The 21,548-nt window shown below is 49.9% G+C and overlaps 11 protein-coding genes across 11 annotated transcripts; 6 read left to right on the top strand and 5 right to left on the bottom strand.

The window, feature by feature from the left end:
• Positions 1-942: 942 nt before the first annotated feature.
• On the top strand, positions 943-3,037 carry N7518_002518 (UV-endonuclease UVE-1; the record flags this gene model as incomplete). The annotated part of the gene is made up of 2 exons (XM_057183446.1): positions 943-1,449; positions 1,514-3,037. 2 exons carry the CDS (start codon positions 943-945, stop codon positions 3,035-3,037), a joined length of 2,031 nt encoding a protein of 676 aa, XP_057044896.1.
• Positions 3,038-3,889: 852 nt separating this feature from the next.
• Positions 3,890-6,424, top strand: N7518_002517 (phosphatidate phosphatase App1 family protein; the record flags this gene model as incomplete). Its single annotated transcript, XM_057183445.1, has 1 exon — positions 3,890-6,424. One exon carries the CDS (start codon positions 3,890-3,892, stop codon positions 6,422-6,424), a length of 2,535 nt encoding a protein of 844 aa, XP_057044895.1.
• A 483-nt stretch (positions 6,425-6,907) lies between these two features.
• On the top strand, positions 6,908-8,550 carry N7518_002516 (acyl-CoA dehydrogenase family protein; the record flags this gene model as incomplete). The annotated part of the gene is made up of 3 exons (XM_057183444.1): positions 6,908-7,743; positions 7,795-8,163; positions 8,214-8,550. The coding sequence occupies 3 exons, from the start codon at positions 6,908-6,910 to the stop codon at positions 8,548-8,550; spliced, it is 1,542 nt and encodes a 513-aa protein (XP_057044894.1).
• A 276-nt stretch (positions 8,551-8,826) lies between these two features.
• Positions 8,827-9,962, top strand: N7518_002515 (proteasome inhibitor PI31 family protein; the record flags this gene model as incomplete). Its single annotated transcript, XM_057183443.1, has 2 exons — positions 8,827-9,010; positions 9,064-9,962. The coding sequence occupies 2 exons, from the start codon at positions 8,827-8,829 to the stop codon at positions 9,960-9,962; spliced, it is 1,083 nt and encodes a 360-aa protein (XP_057044893.1).
• A 461-nt stretch (positions 9,963-10,423) lies between these two features.
• N7518_002514 (serine/threonine-protein phosphatase) lies at positions 10,424-11,872 on the top strand (the record flags this gene model as incomplete). Its single annotated transcript, XM_057183442.1, has 6 exons — positions 10,424-10,687; positions 10,753-10,794; positions 10,859-10,964; positions 11,029-11,562; positions 11,616-11,688; positions 11,739-11,872. Coding segments are annotated over 6 exons (1,092 nt in total), but the record flags the coding sequence as incomplete, so codon positions are not given.
• A 1,105-nt stretch (positions 11,873-12,977) lies between these two features.
• Positions 12,978-13,919, bottom strand: N7518_002513 (uncharacterized protein; the record flags this gene model as incomplete). The annotated part of the gene is made up of 1 exon (XM_057183441.1): positions 12,978-13,919. The coding sequence occupies one exon, from the start codon at positions 13,917-13,919 to the stop codon at positions 12,978-12,980; it is 942 nt and encodes a 313-aa protein (XP_057044891.1).
• A 1,141-nt stretch (positions 13,920-15,060) lies between these two features.
• N7518_002512 (uncharacterized protein) lies at positions 15,061-16,533 on the bottom strand (the record flags this gene model as incomplete). Its single annotated transcript, XM_057183440.1, has 1 exon — positions 15,061-16,533. One exon carries the CDS (start codon positions 16,531-16,533, stop codon positions 15,061-15,063), a length of 1,473 nt encoding a protein of 490 aa, XP_057044890.1.
• A 482-nt stretch (positions 16,534-17,015) lies between these two features.
• On the bottom strand, positions 17,016-18,716 carry N7518_002511 (acyl--CoA ligase; the record flags this gene model as incomplete). The annotated part of the gene is made up of 1 exon (XM_057183439.1): positions 17,016-18,716. One exon carries the CDS (start codon positions 18,714-18,716, stop codon positions 17,016-17,018), a length of 1,701 nt encoding a protein of 566 aa, XP_057044889.1.
• Positions 18,717-19,193: 477 nt separating this feature from the next.
• N7518_002510 (putative dUTP diphosphatase Dut) lies at positions 19,194-19,703 on the top strand (the record flags this gene model as incomplete). The annotated part of the gene is made up of 1 exon (XM_057183438.1): positions 19,194-19,703. The coding sequence occupies one exon, from the start codon at positions 19,194-19,196 to the stop codon at positions 19,701-19,703; it is 510 nt and encodes a 169-aa protein (XP_057044888.1).
• Positions 19,704-19,789: 86 nt separating this feature from the next.
• Positions 19,790-20,221, bottom strand: N7518_002509 (uncharacterized protein; the record flags this gene model as incomplete). The annotated part of the gene is made up of 1 exon (XM_057183437.1): positions 19,790-20,221. One exon carries the CDS (start codon positions 20,219-20,221, stop codon positions 19,790-19,792), a length of 432 nt encoding a protein of 143 aa, XP_057044887.1.
• A 584-nt stretch (positions 20,222-20,805) lies between these two features.
• N7518_002508 (uncharacterized protein) lies at positions 20,806-21,198 on the bottom strand (the record flags this gene model as incomplete). Its single annotated transcript, XM_057183436.1, has 1 exon — positions 20,806-21,198. One exon carries the CDS (start codon positions 21,196-21,198, stop codon positions 20,806-20,808), a length of 393 nt encoding a protein of 130 aa, XP_057044886.1.
• Between the last annotated feature and the right edge of the window lie 350 nt (positions 21,199-21,548).

The following is a 21,548-nucleotide window of genomic DNA, read 5'->3' as shown; positions in this document are numbered from 1 at the left end:
TCATTGGATCTAGCACCGGAATAGTTATGCGGCAAACCCAACATAGAACTTCATTGTCTATGCACATACCTTGATCATCCGGCATAAAGTACTTACATATCATCCTACATACGTATGTACCCATAGACGTTAGCTGATAAGCATATGCCGTGACATAAATTGTCTTCATTCTGGGAATGAAATCAACTTCGGTTCGAGCCGCGCATTGTCTGAGGCTAATTTGCTCGAAGGGTCTGAGCCTATTAGTCTCTAGTCTCTGCTCTCCTACGTCAGTTGAATGATATTTCCCACATGTATACCTATGCCAATTTTCAAAACACGGCCCAGCCATGTCTGTGTATCCTTTTGAGGAAATGATCTGTATCTTCAAATTTAGTAGCACCGAAAGGATCCTAATGGGTGGTCCGAGTGAACAGATGCCGACATCCTACAAACCAATCGGGTATGGAAGGGCTCCTCCTTACCGAGGACATTGTAGATATAGTATAGCGGAAATATATCAAAAGCAGCAATCCTTGTGCCTGCTGTACAACGTACTGCAAACATAGCCCCTGCAGGCTAACGGACCGTTATACGATCAAGGTTTCACAGACAATGGCATTGTGATGTGTCCAATATCAATAGTAGCAGAGCACATGTGCAGCCACTAGGCATTGTTTCTTCGGCTAGTTGTCCCGCTTTCTGCAGCTGAGGCGGGTCGGGTACTTTTGCCTGACAGGTGCGCTGACATATGAGGCCTGAGGCATCAATGGGTTCATGCACTATTGTATATTATCACGTATATATAGACAATTTCCAGGCCTCGAAATTGCAGATATGATCATGTCAAATTGTGGTTTCAAGGTTGATGAGTCGCGTGGATTGGCGCGTCAAGGAACATCCCGCCCTTACGACCTCCTTCAAACCCCAACACTCCTTGAGCTACCTCCAAAAGTCCGCTGAATGTGTCGGTCTTTTCCTCGGCTGCTGCAGGGTCTGTCTATCCGTGTTCATCCCTTGGAAGCTAGCCAACAGGGTCGACATACGTCATTGAGAATCCCTGTTCCTGTGGCGAGAACCAGATCGCTCGCCCCAATTCATAATGCCCATCATGCAGCCCACTGTGCCCTGCGCTTCTCGTATTTCTCATTTAAAAGTGTTGCGCATCCCTTAAACACGTCGAGGTCTGCATCATCGCGTGCGTATTCACAGGATCTTGGCCGACAACCAAGCTATCTGGATCCAGAAGATATGGTCAGGGCAACCGAGACGCCTGGGCCGGAGATGAAGCCGGCGGATATCCTCAATGGAGAGATACCATTGCCTGCTGGTCAGGCAGAGGCTTCATTGGACCCGGAATCAGACGAAGACGTCCCCGTTGATGCGGAAGAGCTAAAAGAGGCACTCGGCCGACCACCCCCGGTGAACAGCAGCTACCTTCCCCTTCCATGGAAAGGTCGATTTGGATATGTGAGTCTCGCTGTGCTGGGCACGATATACTCGCGCTGACGATTATGGGTTCTGACTTGCACAGGCTTGTCTTAATACCTACCTTCGCTATTCAACACCCTCCGTATTCTGTTCTCGAACATGTCGAATCGCCTCTATAATCGAAAATCGGCACCCGCTCCAAGATCCCGACCAGCCCACACACCCGACTAAGAATCGTCCAGACCGCGATCAGCCAGCCGATTTTGCACGCGGACAAGCTTTCGTTGAGGGGCTAGGCCTGGCGAATGCACGCGATTTGGTCAAAATCATTCGTTGGAATGACAAGTATGGCATTAAGTTCATGCGACTCAGCAGTGAGATGTTCCCATTTGCCAGTCATAAGGAATATGGTTATAAGCTGGCGCCGTTCGCCTCGGAGGTACTGGCAGATGTAGGACGTGTGGTTGGAGAACTTGGACACCGGGTTTCGGTTCACCCTGGCCAATTCACTCAATTTGGATCACCGAGAAAAGAAGTTATCGAGAATTCCGTTCGCGATCTCGAGTATCACTCGGAAATGCTCCGGCTACTCAAACTTCCCCCACAGCAGGACCGCGATGCGGTCATGATCCTTCATATGGGTGGAGTGTTTGGTGATAAGGCTGCCACACTGGATCGGTTCCGAGATAACTACGCTATGTTGTCGCAGGACATCAAGAATCGATTAGTTCTGGAGAATGACGACGTGAGCTGGTCCGTTCACGATCTATTGCCTATTTGCGAGGAGCTCAATATCCCTCTGGTCCTCGACTACCACCACCATAATATCATTTTTGACGCCAGTGAGCTCCGAGAAGGCACCGAGGACATCATACCTCTCTATGACCGTATATCAGCAACATGGTCTCGGAATAATATCACCCAAAAGATGCACTATTCCGAACAAACTTCACCCGCCATCACTCGGCGCCAACGACGCAAACACAGTGCCCGCGTTACTACTTTACCTCCTTGTGCGCCTACCATGGACCTAATGATTGAGGCCAAGGACAAAGAACAAGCCGTATTTGAGTTGATGAGAAACTTCAAACTCCCCGGCTACGATCGTGTGAACGAAATAATACCCTTCATGCGCCTCGACGAAAACCAACCATTCAAACCACCCAAAAATTCCAAGAAGAACGGGGCATTCGTGGACCTACAAGGCTCAATACCACCGCCTCGCACCATCCCAGACGAAGAAGTCGGAATGGGTGGGCCGGATGGCAGGGTCTATTGGCCTGAGGGCATGGAAGAATGGCTCCGACCGGCGAAGAAAATCGTGAAGCCTAAAGCTGCACCAAGTCCCAAGAAAAGCGCCGCCAAAAAGGGTAAGAACGAGTCTGTCACAGACGATGCTTCCCTAGATATACCCATCAAGATAGAAACGCCAGTAAAAAAACCGGTCAGGGAGACGAAACGCACACCTCGGCCGAGCAGGTCTCGCAAGCGCAGAGCTTCGTTGATTGAGTCTACCCCAGAGTCCGAAGAAACTGGAGAGGTTTCGGTGGAACTGGACAGTGCTCGTTCGATCCCTTCTCGAAGTTCACGTGCAAAGAAAGTGAACTACGCCGAGGACAGTGCATAATTGGCACTTGATACCTAGGTAGTTCTCATATATTAGTGTACAATATACGATTTTTCTCTCCATATCTGAAACAGGAAGAGGTTTCATGGCTAGATTATAAATCAGGATACATTTCATCAATGCAAAGTGCCCGTATCTGCTTCCCTCTAAAGGTCTATGGATGTATGAATAGAATCTTAAATATTAGATGATTATGTCTAAATGCAGTTATTTCAACACAAAAGAACAACACGAGTATCAAATATCAAACTGGAATCTTCGGTTGCAACGCGGTGAGCGCACCCGAGTAGTCATCGTCATGGCCGATCTCTTCCCCGCAGGTAATCAACTTTCTACACCTTGGCAGCCTTACTCGACTTGGCTTTTTGTGTCGCAGAATACTTTACCCTGCTTGTAATCATACCACCCGGGACCCTGGCGCCTAAATCACGTTTCCGTTGGCCAATCTTGCGGTCGAGGCCCTCTCTCTTTAGACGTCCACCTACCAGCCTCTTCCCTTCCTTCCCCCGCGAACCTAGACCCAGCAGACTCTCGCATATACTTGATTTGATAATTGGCGCACGTGCAACTAGGCGCACTCAATCCCGTCTCTGGGGCATCCGGTACGAAACTCTGCCCGCGCTCCGACACCGGGCCCAATCGCGAATCTACCGAGCGATCCTTCAGCGACAGGCGCGACTCGCCACACGCGATAGCAAACTTGGCGCACGTCTTGTGAATTATCTTCTCGGGACCCAACGACAGTCAAGACTGTCGAAATCTACTACAGTAGCTGGTAGTAGCCTAGCTGCAAGATACCCGAAGTCGATCCGAGAACCCCGCTACGGACCGAAGGACACAACGATAGACCCGATGTCTCAGTCTGGACTTTCATCAACATGGGCGCCAGGGGGTGGTGATGGTGCTGGTGCCCCCGGTAGCCGCCGGAAGAAGGTCTACGGATATCTCAAAGCGGCAAATGAGCTACGCCAGACCTATACCGCACAATGGTCCGGGCAGAGGAGTGAATACGATGAGGACTACTATGATACACCCGGTGCATTCCCGGACGTACAAATTTCACGGTCAGGCGATGAGGAGATGGTGGTATTCCCCAGTTATGCTAGGAGATTGCCAGAGAAGAAGAAGGGCACGAGCACCGGTACCAGCACACGTCCGCGACGTGAGCCGTGGTCAGAAACTATCGATGATTACCGGGGTGCAACCCACGAGGACGATGATCTCTCCTCGCCTACTTGGGATCCAACGGAGAATGAAGAGGCAGTTGCGGCCGTTGACGTGCGTGGCTGGATTTACTCTCCTAGTCGAGGGCAGATGAGCCGAAAGCACCGGTTGATGATTGCTCTGGCCAGGAAGCTGAGCGGGATCTCTGCACCGTCTGGAACTGCAAATAATGAAAGTAACGACAAGATTTCTGGGAAGGGAGATGATGAATACATTGACAAGGAGATTCAATCATTAGTCGCCAAGGCTGAGAAAGAAGCAGACCCGGCTTGGAAAGGCTCGAATGTGGAACAAACACGACGACCCACTGCGCCACTGAGTAAGGATGAATTATCTATAGCAAATGCCCATCTAATGGAAAGACTTCGTCCATTCTTGTCGAATCCCGTTGGGAGCATGCCGGTGACAGTGTTCTTCTTCAACGACACCGAAAGCAAGTCTCGAAATATCATGACGGATGAATCAGGCCATTTTACTCTTCGCGCTACACTGCCCTTTGCGCCAACTCATATTCGCGTGTTGGCATCTGAGGACCTGTCTGTCGCAAGACCGATTGATGTCATTGATCCAGTTGGAATCAGTTTGATCAGTGACATTGATGATACCGTTAAGCACTCAGCCATTTCCAGTGGAGCGAAAGAGATGTTCCGCAACACCTTCGTCCGTGAATTGAATGAACTTAAAATCGACGGAGTTAGCGACTGGTATTGCAAACTGGCCAGTGAGGGCGTGCAAATCCACTATGTGTCGAATGCTCCCTGGCAATTGTATCCCCTCCTTGAGCGGTACTTCAAGATGGTGGGATTGCCTCCGGGCTCCTTCCATCTCAAACAGTACTCGGGTATGCTTCAAGGAATCTTTGAGCCCACAGCAGAGAGGAAACGGGGATCATTGGAACAAATTCTGCGCGACTTCCCAGAACGGAAATTCATTCTTGTTGGTGACAGTGGTGAAGCTGATCTGGAGGTTTACACGGAGATTGTCTTGGCATATCCTGGCCAGATCCTGGGTGTCTTCATTCGTGATGTTACGACTCCAGAAACCCAGAAGTTTTTCGACAAATCCGTCCCCCATCTTGACCCGTCTAAGCGCAGTCGCAGTTCACCACCTGTAGTGGACCACTCAGATGCCGCTTCCAACAGGCCGGCGCTGCCGCCTCGAGGTGGCACGGCTGATCCTGCAGTGCCTGTAGCCCATCATGATACAGATCCAAAAGATCTTGACCTTGAGGACCTGATTGATCTCACAGATCTCATCATAGACGATCAACCACCGCCAGCGGGGCTTACCCGCCCCGCCACTTCACGGCCACGCCCAGCGAAACCGATCAAACCGTCTGCACTGCGCATGGTTTCTACGCCAGCTGATTTAGCGAAGGGTTCCAGACCATCCTCTCTGCGCAACGTCGCTACACCTTCCGATGTGCCAGAAAATGACACGAAGTCGACACCAGCACAAGAGGCTCCCAAGCGCAAACCAGTTCCCCCTACGCCACCCAGACGTGCAGTGCCAAAGACAGGCTCATTGATTGACCTGGATCCCTCGCCTTCAACCTCTGAGAGTAGCGCTGGGACATCAACGAATGAGCTTCCTTCTTCGGGACTCAAAAGCCTTGATGATACTTCTGTAGGTACCCAGAGTCAATCGCAACCTGCACGCGCCAAGCCACCACCGCCTCCTCCGCGTCGCACGAACACCGGGTCTTCAACAACCAGTTTAGATCCCGGCGCATCACCATCAAGTACATCAACCCCATCAACTGCATCAACTGCATCAATTGCATCAACAGCACCAACTACACCGGCTCGTCCTGCGGCTCCTGCGACTGGCATTCAATCATACCCAGCGGCAGCCGCCCAGGCTGCTTACCAAGGGTTCCAGTATGCAAGCGACCGACTCAACTTCTCAGGATCTGCAAAGTCTCCATCCAACCAATCAGGGAGACCAGGGTCGAATGGATCGGGTGTGCCGCCTGCGCCCCTGCCAAATAAGCGCGAGGAGCTTTGGCGACGTCGTTGGGCTCGCGCAAGCGAAGTGCTTGAACAGCACGACGTTGTGCTAGGCAGTTGGCGGGTCGGAAGCGATGCGCAGCCTGTTTGCGCGTGGTTAATGGAGCAGGCGATGAAAGATCTCAAGAATAATCGTTCGAAGGGGGATCATTGACGGCGTTTAAAGATACGATTTGTCAAGATGTGCCCATGAATACACTACTGTCGATTTGAGATAGATTTTAGAAACAAAGACCGAATGTCACCATAGCCTCTACATAGTACATAGAAATAAGTCTACTCTTTTTGAACCCCATATCCGAAATAATATAAATCTTATGCTGTATTCCCCCTTCTCTAGGGCTAGTTGAAGTGCCGATCACAGGTGGGTCGTAAAACGTTAAGACACTCTTGGCGATTATAATTTAACAGCCTGCTATTGGCCAAAACATCAATTATACGTTGTATGGTGGGCCAGTCCTGTTCCGAGGTCCTCGTTGGTCGGTGTTGGGGTTGCAGCCAAAGGTTCCACATTATATTTTCGGGCCTCGGCTCAAATTGAAACTGCAGTTGCATGATTGGCGACTCAAAATCTGGGGGGATTTACTACTGGTGCCCCCCATTCTTCTCCCCTTTCTCCAGATCCCCAGACTAAAACATGTCATCAGAAACCCTCACGCGCGCGGAAGTCGCGAAGCACAACACCGAGGATTCCCTCTGGTGTATCATCGACCACCAAGTCTATGATCTGACCGATTTTGTCGACGCCCACCCCGGTGGTGCTGTTGTACTTGCTCAGATTGCTGGCCAGGATGCAACATCCGATTTCTACAACCTGCATCGCCAGGAGGTGCTGGAGAAATACCGTGACCAGCTCTGCATTGGTGTCATCGAAGGCGAAAAGCCCGAGGTCATCGTGCCCGTCCCTGGAGGTTTGAGCCCAGTGCCCTACGCAGAACCCCTATGGCTGCGACCCCAGTTCAAGTCCCCCTACTACAAGGAGAGCCACCGACGCTTGCAAAAGGCCGTCCGGGAGTTCACAGATAAATATGTAACGCCAGAAGCGCAAGAGAAGGAGCGGGATGGCACCTACATCAGCCAGGAGCTCATCAACCGCATGGCCGAGACGAACCTTCTGGCTATGCGACTGGGCCCTGGAAAGCATCTGCATGGCCGCACCTTGCTCGGTGGAGTTGTGGATGGAAAGGAGTTTGATTATCTCCACGATATGATTGTAACACAGGAGTTGGTCCGTGCCAATGCCAGAGGCTTCCAGGATGGAAATATGGCCGGTATGGCTATTAGTTTGACAGCTGTCCAGCAATGGCTGCATGATCCTGTACTCAAGGAGCGCATCAATGGCGAGGTCTTGTCCGGCCAGAAAAAGATGTGTTTGGCTGTCACGGAGGCCTTTGCTGGTAGCGACGTGGCGGGTCTGAAGACGACCGCAGAGAAGACTCCTGATGGGAAACATTATATTGTCAACGGAACAAAGTCAGTCGGATCATTTGTTGGTTTAATTGGATCTTCGCTAACAATGTCTAGGAAATGGATCACAAACGGCATGTTCGCCGACTACTTTGTCACTGCCTGTCGTACCGAGAAGGGATTCTCCGTGCTCTTGATTCCTCGCGGCGAAGGTGTGGAGACAAAGCAAATCAAGACCTCATATTCGACTGCCGCTGGCACTGCTTTCGTGCAATATGAGAATGTCAAGGTTCCGGTCCAGAACCTCCTGGGTGAGGAGCACAAAGGTTTCCTCGTTATCATGAGCAACTTCAACCACGAGCGCTTCATGATGGTAGCTGCCGTGGTCCGCATGTCAATGGTGGTTGTCGAAGAAACAATGAAATGGTCCAATCAGCGCATCGTCTTTGGTAAGAAGTTGATTGACCAGCCAGTTATTCGTCAGAAGTGAGTTTCTTACAATCTACTCCCAATATCCCTCTTCTAACTCCCGACAGGCTCGCCCGCATGATCTCCCTAGCCGAATCTAACCAGGCATGGCTTGAATCCATCGCCTATCAAATGTGCAACATGACATACGCCGAACAAGCGAAGAATCTGGGTGGACCTATCGGACTGCTCAAGTCACACTGTACCCAAGCCGCAGGCGAGATTGCCAGTCTCGCTACAAACATCTTTGGTGGTCGTGGTATCACTCAGTCAGGAATGGGCAAGGTCATTGAGATGTTCCATCGCACATACAAGTTCGATGCCATCTTGGGTGGAACTGAGGAGATCTTGGCAGATTTGGGAGTGCGGCAGGCAATGAAGAATTTCCCGAAATCGATGTTATAGAGGGGGAGATTCGCTTAAATATCAATCAAATCATTACCTTCATGAGACAGTGGTTGTATGTTTCGTATGCAGCTCTCCGCTTGGCCAAAAATAGAACAGGCAAGCGGGGAAGATAGCTGGAGCGGGGGATGTTTGTTCCGACGCCACAGCTCTCCCAAGGCAGCTAGCCCCATGTGAGGTCACTTTGGGCATCCACGAGCCGCCCCATCTTCTGCATTATTCCAGGTTCTCTGCCATCTAGTATTGAACGTCTAAAATATACAATATCTATCAAAAATGGCTCCAGCCGATGCCCTTCGTCAGGACAATATCCTCGATCTTGCCGTGAGAGCTATCCAGCCCGCGGGGGATAGACAGCCGAGTCTCAAAACATCATATGAGGCCGTGGCTTTGATCGGCCATGCATGCATGGTAGCAGTTGATTTCAGATTGGTCGGTCTTGGTGAAGAGCACACTTTAGGTATGTCAAGTCTGTGTCCGATCGTATCGGTGACCTCTTATTGACTTCTCTAGAAACATCTACAGATACACCTTCCCTCCCCGCAGAATGGAACACTAACGATACATTTGCCTTTCGGTACGCACATGCGCAGTCTTCGATGCAGTATTTACTCAAAGTGAGTCGGCTGGGAAATAACGCAGTGATCTTCGCATTGGCATTGGGCGATGACCGGACCAGCTCGTTCGATATCCCCATCAAAGACTACATCTCCACCTCTGCGCTCCCTATATCCTCCTCAGACAATCTCACTGCGTCTCTGCGAGATGTTTTCATCTCTCCAGCTCGACTAGGTGACCTGGTCGGTTTATTCAAGATCAACGTGATCCAGAAACTCGCGCCCGGGTTGTACAAAGAGGGGTATGAAGATCCAAGCCAGTCATCCAGAGCAAGGCCACAGGAAGAAAGACAACCGGATATTCCTCAAGATGGCTCCCTGCCACAGCCTGCTCGTCCACGCCCATTTGATGATCCTTTAGCGGCAGCTCCTCGCCGCTCCAACCCACCAGACTTTGCTCCACCCGGGTTCGAAGATGAGCTTGAGATCAATAGGCCTCTACGAGGATATCCAGGAGGACTTGGAGGCAGAAGCCCGTACAACATTGGAGAACGAGATCTCTACCCACCAGGACTTGGTCCTAATGATCCTTTGCGCGGACCTATGGGCCCTGGCTTTGGTCCAGGTGGCGGGGGTATGCATCCTACCTTTGATGACCCTCTCTTCAACGGGGGAGGAGCTGGTAATGGTGGATATGACCCCCGTGTACCCCCAGGTGCAAGATATGATCCCGTAGGACCTGGTGAGCCACCTGCTGGTCGTAATCGAGGACCGTTTGGTAGTAATGGACGAGGCGGGGGTGGATTCGGTGGGTTTGGTGGGTTTGGTGGTGGATTTGGTGGTGATATTATCTAAAAAGTGACGAGTGAGTGATGACTTCAACAAAGAAGAAGATTCTTTGTTCCTAAATGGCATATATCCATCTCAACATTAACAAGAATAACAAGAAGCTACAGCCATGTCTCAATGGCCAACTCGACGCCTTTTCTCCGTAACTTCTGAGTGGATTGTGTGGGACATCTTCCTATACCTATTAGAATGTCTTCCGAAATGTCTAACACAAACCAACAAAGATATAAACCCCCTAGTCGTTCTGTACAATGGTGTAGTTGATAATTACGTAGGCTGGAGAAAGCGGTGTGTGGCTGAAGTGTGGCGCATCTGTTCACCACTCAACTTGACCTTCCCGAACTCTCGTCTCTTCTCCCTTTCTCGTGTTCCCAAGTCCCATCCCCTTATCCCTTGAATCAATCCTGGGAAGTTGTCTATTAATTGAATTTCCATCTGGAGCGTAATTATCCCACATCTTTTCCAGACCCCACGATACCTGCGCCTACCCACGAATCCCGTTGTTTTCTCACGAGACCGCCCCTCCCCAGCTGGCCCCTCCTTTTCAACCAGTTGAGCACACCGACGCAATGGATAACAACATGGAAATCGATACTGCGCGGTCCCCCGAGCCACACCACTTGTCGCCAACAAGCGACCCTGGGTCCATACCGACTTTGGACGGCTGGATCGAGAGTTTGATGACTTGCAAGCAATTAGCGGAAGAAGACGTGCGACGGCTGTGCGATCGGGTGGGTCCCTTGTTTTGACAGCGTGGTAATGATGAATTCAAGTTGATCATATATGTGTCGTTCAGGCAAGAGAGGTATTGCAGGAGGAATCCAATGTGCAGCCAGTGGTATGTTGTTTCTCGGTCGGGTTGTTGTCCTGATCGCCCAGCCCACTGACATATATCCGAATAGAAATGCCCAGTGACAGTCTGCGGTGACATACACGGACAGTTCCATGACTTAATGGAGCTTTTCCGCATTGGCGGTCCTAATCCGGATACAAACTACCTCTTCATGGGTGAGTGGATAACGGTCGGGTCAACGCGTTGTGGGGTAATGTTTTTTAATGTTTCTTGATATAGGTGACTACGTCGACCGTGGTTACTACTCAGTTGAGACAGTGACCCTCCTGGTCTCCCTGAAGATCCGTTACCCGCAGCGTATTACGATCCTTCGTGGAAACCACGAGTCCCGACAGATCACACAGGTCTACGGATTCTATGACGAATGTCTCCGCAAATACGGCAATGCCAACGTGTGGAAATACTTCACCGACCTTTTCGACTACCTCCCCCTTACTGCTCTCATCGAAAACCAGATTTTCTGTCTTCACGGTGGACTGAGTCCATCCATTGACACTCTCGACAACATCCGGTCGCTTGATCGCATCCAAGAAGTTCCCCACGAGGGTCCCATGTGTGACTTGCTCTGGAGTGATCCTGATGACCGATGCGGATGGGGAATCTCTCCCCGTGGTGCTGGATACACATTCGGACAGGACATTTCCGAGGCATTCAACCACAACAATGGCTTGACTCTTGTGGCACGTGCCCATCAATTGGTGATGGAGGGATATAACTGGTCACAGGATCGGAACGTCGTCACTATTTTCTCAGGTATATTCTTATTCGCAAGACTTGATGGATCAAAAACACTAACCAGACCACAGCACCAAATTACTGTTATCGCTGCGGCAACCAGGCCGCCATTATGGAGATTGACGAGCATTTGAAATACACATTGTGCGCACTCCTGCAATTTCTCATCTGGATATCCCACTGACATTATCTAGCCTACAATTCGACCCCTGCCCCCGAGCGGGAGAACCTATGGTATCGAGGCGCACACCTGACTATTTCCTTTGATAGACTTCATCTTTGTCCTGCGAGAGGCAATTGGACTGGCGGAGAATGGAGGTTGCAATCGAACATGGCTCTCGCCTATTTAATTCTGTATGGTTTGATGCCTGGCCACTTGTTGATACCAATCATGAAAATAAAAGACCATTTGTAAGACCCAGGCCCATAAGACTATAGAAATAACCTTGGGGGGATATCCATATTATTGAATGCCTTTCTATGCCCAGGTGGTAACAGACTAGGAGCTCAGATATGCATAGAAGACTGGAATTCAATATTCCTCTCTGGATGGCAGTAGATGGCTTACAAGTGTTAGAAGCTGCATGGAGATTACGTTTTATCTGTGCCAGTGCAAGGCTTGTCATCATTGTTTGGTAACTGCTTGGGGCCCAGCTTCTTCTGCCATGAACAGAAAGTGGCATCCGAAAACATCGAGTATCAGAAACGCATTGAAACCATGGCGACCTCCAAACGGCCGTCTGTAGACCTTCTTGGATAAGGTAACAAGGCACTAGTCGAATGGGATAACGAGGGACAGTTCAAAGTTCTGACGATCTAAGGCCGATAGCTGGAGACGAATGTGTGCATCTTCCGCGCCTCGAATGAGTGCCATGTCGACATCGAAAGCTGCTCTTCCAGCTCACGAACACATGACAGTATGCATCATGGTCACCAACCATGCTTCTAGTCCTCCTGATGATCAAACATTAATCAGATCATACATGTAAACAATAGGTTATTCTATTTGTTCGGTGTCACAGTCTATCTAATTCATAGACTGGGTGACGTCGGCTACGGAGATTTACACCCCTCATGTATTCCGTGGGACTCGTCAAGTGGCAATGAGAGCCACGACTTCAGGAACGTCCACGAGAAAGCCCGGTTTGATGTTTGATGCAGACCTACATGGACCTCATGCATATGGTAATGTCATGGTCCCTGTGGTAGATGAAGCAGCATGTGCTACGGCACCCTCTGCCGACGCTGTCTCGTGGGGGCTACGGTGAGATGGTGGTCAGAGAGATGTGGAGGAGAGAAGAAGAAGAGAAGAAGAGAAATGGGGGGAGGAGGGGCCCTTTTATACCCCAAACCCACATGCCTTCCTAAAGTGCGACACCCTCCATCGCACCTTTCTTAATCACAAATGTCACATGTCAGACCCTGATATGCTGCTACCTACTCTGAGTCTCGATATCCTGTTTATCGTGAAGTGTAAGAGCAGTCCCCTCTTGTGCGACTTGCGCGTTCTTCTCACCACGTCTGTAGTGACGCACTTCCGAGCTCCCATTTGGAACCCAGAATCGCCGGTCAACACGGACGACGAAGAAGATAACCACAACCAGAATATCAATAGTGAAGTTGAAGATATAGAAGCAGGCCCTGCTGTGATACCAGGCTGGGTCCGTGACAGGGCGAGGTGGCATCCAAGAGGTACCGGCGCGAAATGATGCTCCAAGACAGAGCAATGAGCCGGCGAGTGCGACGATGAAGACTTTGGCGATCCAGCTACCATAGCCAACCTGTTCAATATGCTTCCTATTCGGAGACAGAAGGATAAACACGACAAGCGGAAGCGGTAGGAACGAGATGATGGCGAAGTATGTCTGGCCATAGAGCTGGATATCGCGATCGATGCGAAGGGTGTTCGAGTTGAGAGTATACGAACTCTGAATAACACAAGTGATGACCATGATGATCGTCACTACGACGAGAGCATACAGTACTTTGAACGCCCAAGATACTGGTCGAGACCATCCGAGGACTGGGTAGACGGCTCGGAACATACGCTGTGCGTATAGCAAGTTCAAGATGAATAGCAGCAACACGCCGGCTGCAACGAAGATCTGTGCTCCAATCGCAAGTCTAATGTTCGTCGGGTGACAGGCCCAGGCGATGCGAAGGATGTTTGCGATAATACGCGACATGCAGAAACCGAATGTTGCGCCCGATGGAATGAATTTGTGGTCTCTTGCAAGGTTGCGACGGAACAGGGTCATATGGCAGGCGGCGCCGATGATGAAAAGAGCGAGGAAGACGGCGCATATTGGGACATCGAGGGGAATTGTTGGTCGACCTCCCATGGAGGCCGTCCTAGGCATATAGGGTCCTCCCATTTTCTAGGGGTTTGGTACAGTTGGTTGTAGGGCAAAGGGTTGCAGCACGAACTTTATGCTTAGATATATCCCCTTGCTTCGATGGAAAATGTAAAGAATGGAACAATCGAAGGGATGAATGTAGTCAATACAACACACGATGTACAGATGCTCGCCGAGTCTTATATCCTGGCTCAGTCGCTAGTACCTCTAATTTCCATGTCAACAAAATGCTAGGACTTCGCAGATCGAACTCTATTTGACACGACAAACCTATGATTCCCTCGTCTCCAGACAAATTTGACACCAGACATAAATTGAATCAGTCGGTGTCGGGGTCCCTCGCTCCCCGAACTCACCTGGACGGACGCCGAAACGCCGACCACCGATCACATTGAAGGGGTTCGAACCTTCTGAAGAATACAAACAAATAGTCAAAGCTCTCGAAGACAATACCCATTATCGGGCTCTTAGACGGCTCTGGTTATAGTGTGTATGTTTTCTTGTTGTACGTGGAAGTCACTATGCTCAGGTGAACCCTGGAAACAGAGCCGCTTGATCCCGTACCTAACAACCTTATATAGATGTGGAAGTATATCACCGCTATGGTAATCACCTCTTGATTTAGTGGGAACATTGTAAACACCAATAAGGGAGATTACGCTAGAGTATGTAGGAATCTACGTAACTTTGGGAGATAATTGCATACAAATGCTCAACGTGAAGTCGCAGCCAGTTGGGAGATGGAAGTTTAATCAACTTACAAGAAGCATCGTCATAGTACAGGTACTTTAATCTGTACTTCTTACCTATACATATGTCATATGGTACCTGAGATATTGCATAAATTCATGTGAGAGGCCTACAGTTCTTCGTCCTTTGCTGTACGTGAGTTGAAAATAGTGAAGTCTAGTGCAATCATAATATATATTTCTAGATGCATGTTGAGTACAGTTTATAGTTGTTGTGCAACCCTCCACTACATAAGGATCTTCCCTCGGATATGCCGTGCTCGTTCAATTCTAAACTACCTGTCTGTCCAGTTACTCAAGAGATATGTTTAACTGGGGAAGGTCTATGATGGTGATAGACGGATAACGACTGCCGGAGTCTTCTATTAAGTATATATACAAGGTAAATCTCTTTGTTTGGCTGTGCCAAGTTATGGGACAGGGGCGCTGTCCATCAATTGGCCTTCAGTGTCTGACTCGAGCGGCTTTTTCAAGATCCAGCCACCCACAAACAACAGAATTGGGAGAGATGATACGCCCACTATCAACCCCAATGCCCAACCCATCGCACCCCAGCCAGCTTCCTGGCGAATATAACCCGCAAAGAATGGGCCGATCAGACTCCCGGTCGCGAACCCCATATTCGACAACCCAAAAGCCAGAGCCATAGCGCCACCGCGACCGAAGATATCAGGAGTTTTATCTTCCTTCTCCTTCACAGCGAAGAACACCTCCACAATGAGAGGTGGCATAGCCACCGCAAAGCATACCCCAACACAGGCGAGGAGGGCACACAATAGAATCTTGTGCTGCATCGAGTTGTCCTTGACAAAACGCAGAAGCACCAGAACGGGAACGACAGTAAGAAATGCGCCTGCGGCGAGATAGCGACATGATTTGGGGTACTTGTCAATGACAAACCCCATCAGTGGGTCTAAGACGTGCGGCACCATGAGCGAGATGAAGATTAGTCCCTGGCCACTTTGCTGCCACTTGAATGTCTCCTGCACGAAAAGTGGAAGGACACTGTCAAATGAGGTCAGGACGATTGACAAGATAAAGTATCCCCAGACGGATACGACGAGACGGGGTGAGCTCAACAAAATAGCGACACGTCCGAACGCGCTCCGTGAGGGGGGAGAAGGCGGTTGTGATTCACGGGATTCAGAGCCATTGGTTGGCAAGACGGGATGTTCTAAAACTTCCCCTGACTTGTTCTCCGTCACGGACAGCGGTGTCATCTCCGGCGCAAGCCATTTAATAGCATCTCTTTTCTCGATCAACAGCAATCGTAAGATGATATCGAGGGCGATGAAACCGAAAGCAAGACCGAAAACGGCATAATAACCACCATTCTCGTAGACAACACCGCCGAGAAGAGGTCCAGCTAGCGTTCCGATACTGATAGCCATGGAGACATAGCCAATGGCTTGGCCAAGGTCGTCTTTTCCGATGGTGTCTACTATCAGTGCTAGGCCGGCTGTCCATACCACCGCAGCGGCAGCACCTTGAAACAAGCGACCAACAATCCACAACGCAATATTGGTACCGACACACAGTAGGGCTGTTGCAGCGGCCAACGCAACGAGACCAAACAGCAAAGGCCATCGACGGGACTCGGCTCGATCAGCGATGTACCCGACAACAGGGGCAAAGGCCAATAAAGCAGCCGAGTACAGGGCGAGAAGAATAGATGTCCAGCTTTGGACATCATCCTCTGAGATTCCCACTCTGTATTTCAATGCAGTTGGCGTGACCGGTACGATAAGACCGTACATGAAGATGTCCGTCCCGGTAGCAAAGGCCACGACGAACATAATAAACCATTTTGACGACCTTAGCTCGACGAACTTGGGTCGCTTTTCCTCCTTCTCATGTGAGAGGGGCCACGTCAAGAACCCCATGACAAGTATATGTGTAATCGAGAGTAGGAATCACAATGCGGGTACCGACCTCGCAGGTGAAAAAGGACTAGCCCTTGGCCGAAATTAAGGTAAGGGAAGAGTGTGAGAAGATATGTGGAATGTGCAATGAGCTTGATTTAATGTGATCAACTCCATCTGACAGAATAACAAGTTAAAACAAGGGTCTGAGTCTCAAAAGTCGAAGTCCGTAAATGACCTCCGATCGGAACCCGCGGGCCCCGAGACTGGAAATCTCCCGAGGTTTGACATTTTAGCGTTTTGGATATTTTGGACATTCAATTTGCTTGGAATTGGATTTTAATTCTGATAGATGTACCTGTGTAGCATGTATGTGTGTCGAGTGACACAATATTTGGAATACGCAGAAATAAGCCGGAGTTTCTAATTGAACGGTTGGAATTACTACTTCGATCTATACGGGTACCACGCCATTGGCATAGATGCTTGTCCCAAGTATTCAATCACAGACGAGCTTTAGGCCCTTGGATCTTCAGCCAATCCCTCAACTGTCTCCGCAGAATCTTTCCACTGGGCGACTTGGGAATTTGCGACAAGACATGGATCCCCCCACGGAGACGCTTATGGTTAGCAATGCGTTCATTCAACCACGCGTGTATCCCATCAAGGACAGTCTTCCGATTTATGTCTTTAGCCTGGCGACTCAAAACCACAAAGCCGACCGGCAGCTCAGTAGCCCTGTCATCCACCCACATTCCAGTCACAGCCGCATCCTCCACGTCAGGGTGATCGACCAGCTTTCCCTCCAACTCGCTAGGGATGACCTGTAGCCCCTTGTATTTGATCATCTCCTTGATGCGATCCTGGATACTGACGTAGCCATCTCGATCGATAGTGCCGATATCACCCGTGCGGAACCACCTCGTTCCATCCTCGTCCACGTGGAATGCCTCCTTCGTCGCTTCGTCGTTGTTGTAATAGCCCATCACCACGTTCGGACCCCGGCACCAGATCTCCGCGGGTTCCGTGGATCCGTCAGATGTCACAGCTGCGTCTTTCATTGTCTCGGGATCCACAAAGCGGAGCTGCATGTTCGGCACAATACATCCCACGCCCGTGTTCCGCTTATCCATACGGTCATTCGGGACGGCGGTCGCCATTGGCGAGGTCTCTGTCAGACCCCATGACTGGGTGCAGAATACCTCTGTCTTGGAAATCTCCGCGAACTTGGCTTCGAGGGCGGACGATAATTCGATTGTAAGCGGTGCGGCGGCAGACATGATCTTGCGCACGCTGCTAAGATCGTAGTTGGAGACCCTTGGGTCTTTGACCAACAGCAGGGCAATGGGTGGAACCACTGTCAACTCGTCTGGTCGGTACTTCTGGATGCAACTGAGGTATAGATCGAGGTCGAACTTGGGCATGATGACCACTGTTGTGCCCCATATCAAACACTGGCACATGAACAGGTTCAAGCCGTATATATGGCTGAAAGGTAGGAATGCAATGGCGGATTGTCTTGTTGGTCGCTGGGAGGGAAGACCGGAGTCTAGCATTTGGTAACGCCATTGTTGGAGGTTTGAGGCGATGTTCTGGTGTGTTGTAATGACACCCTTGGCTGCGCCTGATGTTCCAGATGAAAAGCAGATGAATGTGGGTTGGCGATCTGCCTCGGCTGGGTCAATAGCGAGGAAATCACCGGGGGCAGATGTACTAGCGAGATGATTGCATGTAGGTTGACCATTGCTCGGGGTTTGCCCATCTATCAATACAATCTTCTCGACAGATGTCCCCTTGGCTGCGATTTGAGCAGTCTCCAACAAAGACGAGTGGACGATGATGAACCTGGCCCCGCTGGTCTTGAGCTGAGCGTTAAGCTCGAGTGCTGTCAAAGCCGCACTGGTCGGAGCAACTATAGCTCTGGAGCCGACAATTGCATGGCATACCACAGGGTAGTCGATTGTGTTGGGACTGAATAATGCCACGACGTCGTTGGGCTCAACCCCTATACGTTGCCGAAGCCCGTTGGACAGAGAGCGTGTACGTTGCATCACATCTCCGAGAGTATATTGCTCTCCTGAGACAGCATTGATGTATATAGGCCGGTCCAAGGGTGTGTTGAAAGGATTGGAGAACAGATAGGAGACCAAATCAACTGATTTGATATCCAGATCTGGGTATGGGGAACGGTAAATTATTGGCATTTTGTATAAGTTGCACTGAGGTTGACTCCAAAGAAATAGATATTCAGTCCAAATAGGTTAAATAGAAGTGTACAAATATCTTCGGAAGTTAAACTCGGCATTGAGGGCTCCATACGCGCTGGGTCGGCCCGGTGTTATGTCCCCGCATTGTGCTCTGATTGGACGAGATTTAAACTCAGGGGGTTTCCAAGGTTTCTGTCGGCCCTTTGGCATCCTCGGTTCGATATTATCAAATAGTACCTAGGCCTGGAGGTACATATGTATGTACCTGCGAAATAACCAGTTGACGTATGTTGTACCGTATGTTGTACATCGTAGGACGGCTGTACGGAGTAGGGCTGTTTGCTTGGTTTGTTGTTTGCTCTGTTTGTCTTGCCCCTGTTCCAGAACATTGGCAGACTTCTCCAACATGTACGGAGTACAGAGGCAAAGATCACAGAAGACCAAACCGAGACCAGACTCCGACACCTATTAAACATGATCCTTCCTGGGCGCTCTCTCATTACCCGCTCCATCATTCGCAATGTCAAATATCCCACACTACAGGCCCAGCCCTGCAGTGTAGACCTCACACTGAAGCGCGTTCTCAAATGGACCTCACCGGGGGTAATCGACTTGGATAACAAACTCCGACAGCCGGCCTCGACTGAAGAGATACCTTTCCCCTCATCGAAGGAAAATACAAACCCATATTTGGATCTCGCGCAGGGTTCCTACCTTGTGGAATTCAACGAGACTGTCTCCGTTCCTTTGGATGTGATGGGCCAGATTTTCGTGCGCAGCTCATTATTTAGGTCCGGAGTGACTATACATGCCGGCGTTATGGACAGTGGATACGAAGGGGCTGTCGGGGCATTGATGCAGGTCCTCAATCCCACGGGGTTGCGGCTGTATCCTGCTGCGCGTCTAGCGCAGTTTGTGTTCCACCAGATGAGTGAGAAGGTCGAGGGCTACAATGGAGTTTACCAAGGGATGAAATCTTTGTAATTGTGAGGTATTCATGAAAATGCGCTAGTTGATGACTTCTAGTCCATATCCAACCGAAGAGATTGTCTATCCACACCCCAGCGTCCTCACAGGCAGTTAGAACTGGCCGATATCTCAATGTCCAGAGGCTGGAATATCCCCTTCTCAAAAGCCCTGTCCCGAATCAACAGCCACCACTCCCTTGGCTCTTGCTTCCATCGCCCAGGCATCATGCAGCGAAGGACCAGACGGCTCATATGCTTTTTCTGCGGCAGTGGACGAATCGCTGCAAAGCATAATTCATGGAATTTCGGCAAATCTGCTTCCTTGATCGTTGCGATCATGTTTCCTGCAGGGTTGACCCTGGGGGTGCGGTTGAGTCGAGCTGTGTATTGATTCCCGTCTTTCCCATCGCTCTCGAAGGAGTGTGTCCACCCAGTACTCTCCATCATCCCTTCCTTGGGGATTACATCAAGCTCAATATAGAATACCCAATCCCAGCGTCCGTCTTCTCGGGTGATATAGACGTTGAATGGCATGGTGGACAGTTGTGGATGTCTTTGATCTTGTTGGGTGGATTTATTCAAGGTGGAAGTTGTATGCCGGGGAGAGAATTGGTAGGACTTTGTAACCTGATATAGCTTATAGCCTGAGAGGAATGATGGTTCTCAGACAAGATGCTGGGATAGAGTGCTCGGAAGTGGCAAGATAAGCAAACGGTCTATATGCGAGAAGGCATTATTTTGAGACATACATCGAGGTCTCGGGAGCAGCAATTCTGCTACAAGATCAGAGACAGCTGAAGGGAGAACTGTAAGAAAATGAAGCTTTTTCTTGACAAGAAACATCTCCTAGACAAGCTGTGTAACTCAAAGACTCAGATCACTCCGATCTTCCCCTATGGTAACAGCTATCCACTATTTCCCCATCTATATAATGTCTTGAACGACGGTCGCACAAGACGGAAAACTGCAGACAAGAATAATTGATTTCAATACTAACTAGATACCAACATAGGAGTCCTAACTATAGACCTGATATGGCGTGTATGGAACCACAGCCTGCTCGTTGTGTTAGTATCATACTCTCTCTCGGAAGGCTATGAAACAAAACAACTAACCCATCACAGAGGCTTAAAGATCCCCTTCCTGAAAGCCATCTCCTCGACATCTTTCAGCCAATCTCCACAGCGGTAGAGCGGGGTGTCAGGATACAGTCGGGTTCCCTTGAGCGTCACCTGGGCCCGCGGGGGAGGAACTGCTAGACAGCATTCCTCCCGGAACCTCTCTAGATCTGCCTCCTCGATGGTTCCAATCTCTTTCTTTGAGTCTGGCACATGTTCTGGTAGCACCTCCGGGTTAGGGGTTGGCCTGGGTGTGTAATCCATGCCGTTCAGGATTGTTCCGGTGACATGGTGCAGCCAGCCTCTGTCTTCGCTTGGATCGGTTTCGATGTAGATGGCAATGTGGTTTCTCTGCGCACCAATGGATTCGGTGGTGAAGACTTTGAGAGCCATGGTTGGTGATTTATGAGGTTGTGTTGTTTAGTATATTTAGGTGCGAAAGCTGGGGTTTTAAGACCAAATGGGCTTGGGGTTTCATCATGTGGCTTGACAAGATATATTTCAGTCTCGCCTGAGGTCAAAGACAACCACACTTCTATGATTATATTTACAAAGACCTTGCTAGATATGTCTCATGATTCCTAAATATATACAAACGAGAGAAAATTTGTCACTTTGCGGTGAAAGAATACAGTCCCGACTGATCAATAGATACAGACCCTTTTGAGACCAGCATATTTTATGCATGGCGGCAAGAACTGTGCATATCCAAGCTGGTGGCTTCAAAGAAGACTATGGTGGAT

Source organism: Penicillium psychrosexuale, assembly GCF_028828465.1.
Source record: "Penicillium psychrosexuale strain IBT 29551 chromosome Unknown utg000002l, whole genome shotgun sequence".
Lineage (NCBI taxonomy): Eukaryota > Fungi > Ascomycota > Eurotiomycetes > Eurotiales > Aspergillaceae > Penicillium > Penicillium psychrosexuale.
The sequence above is the reverse complement of the archived record's forward strand: the minus strand, read 5'-3'. Positions and strand labels throughout refer to the sequence as shown.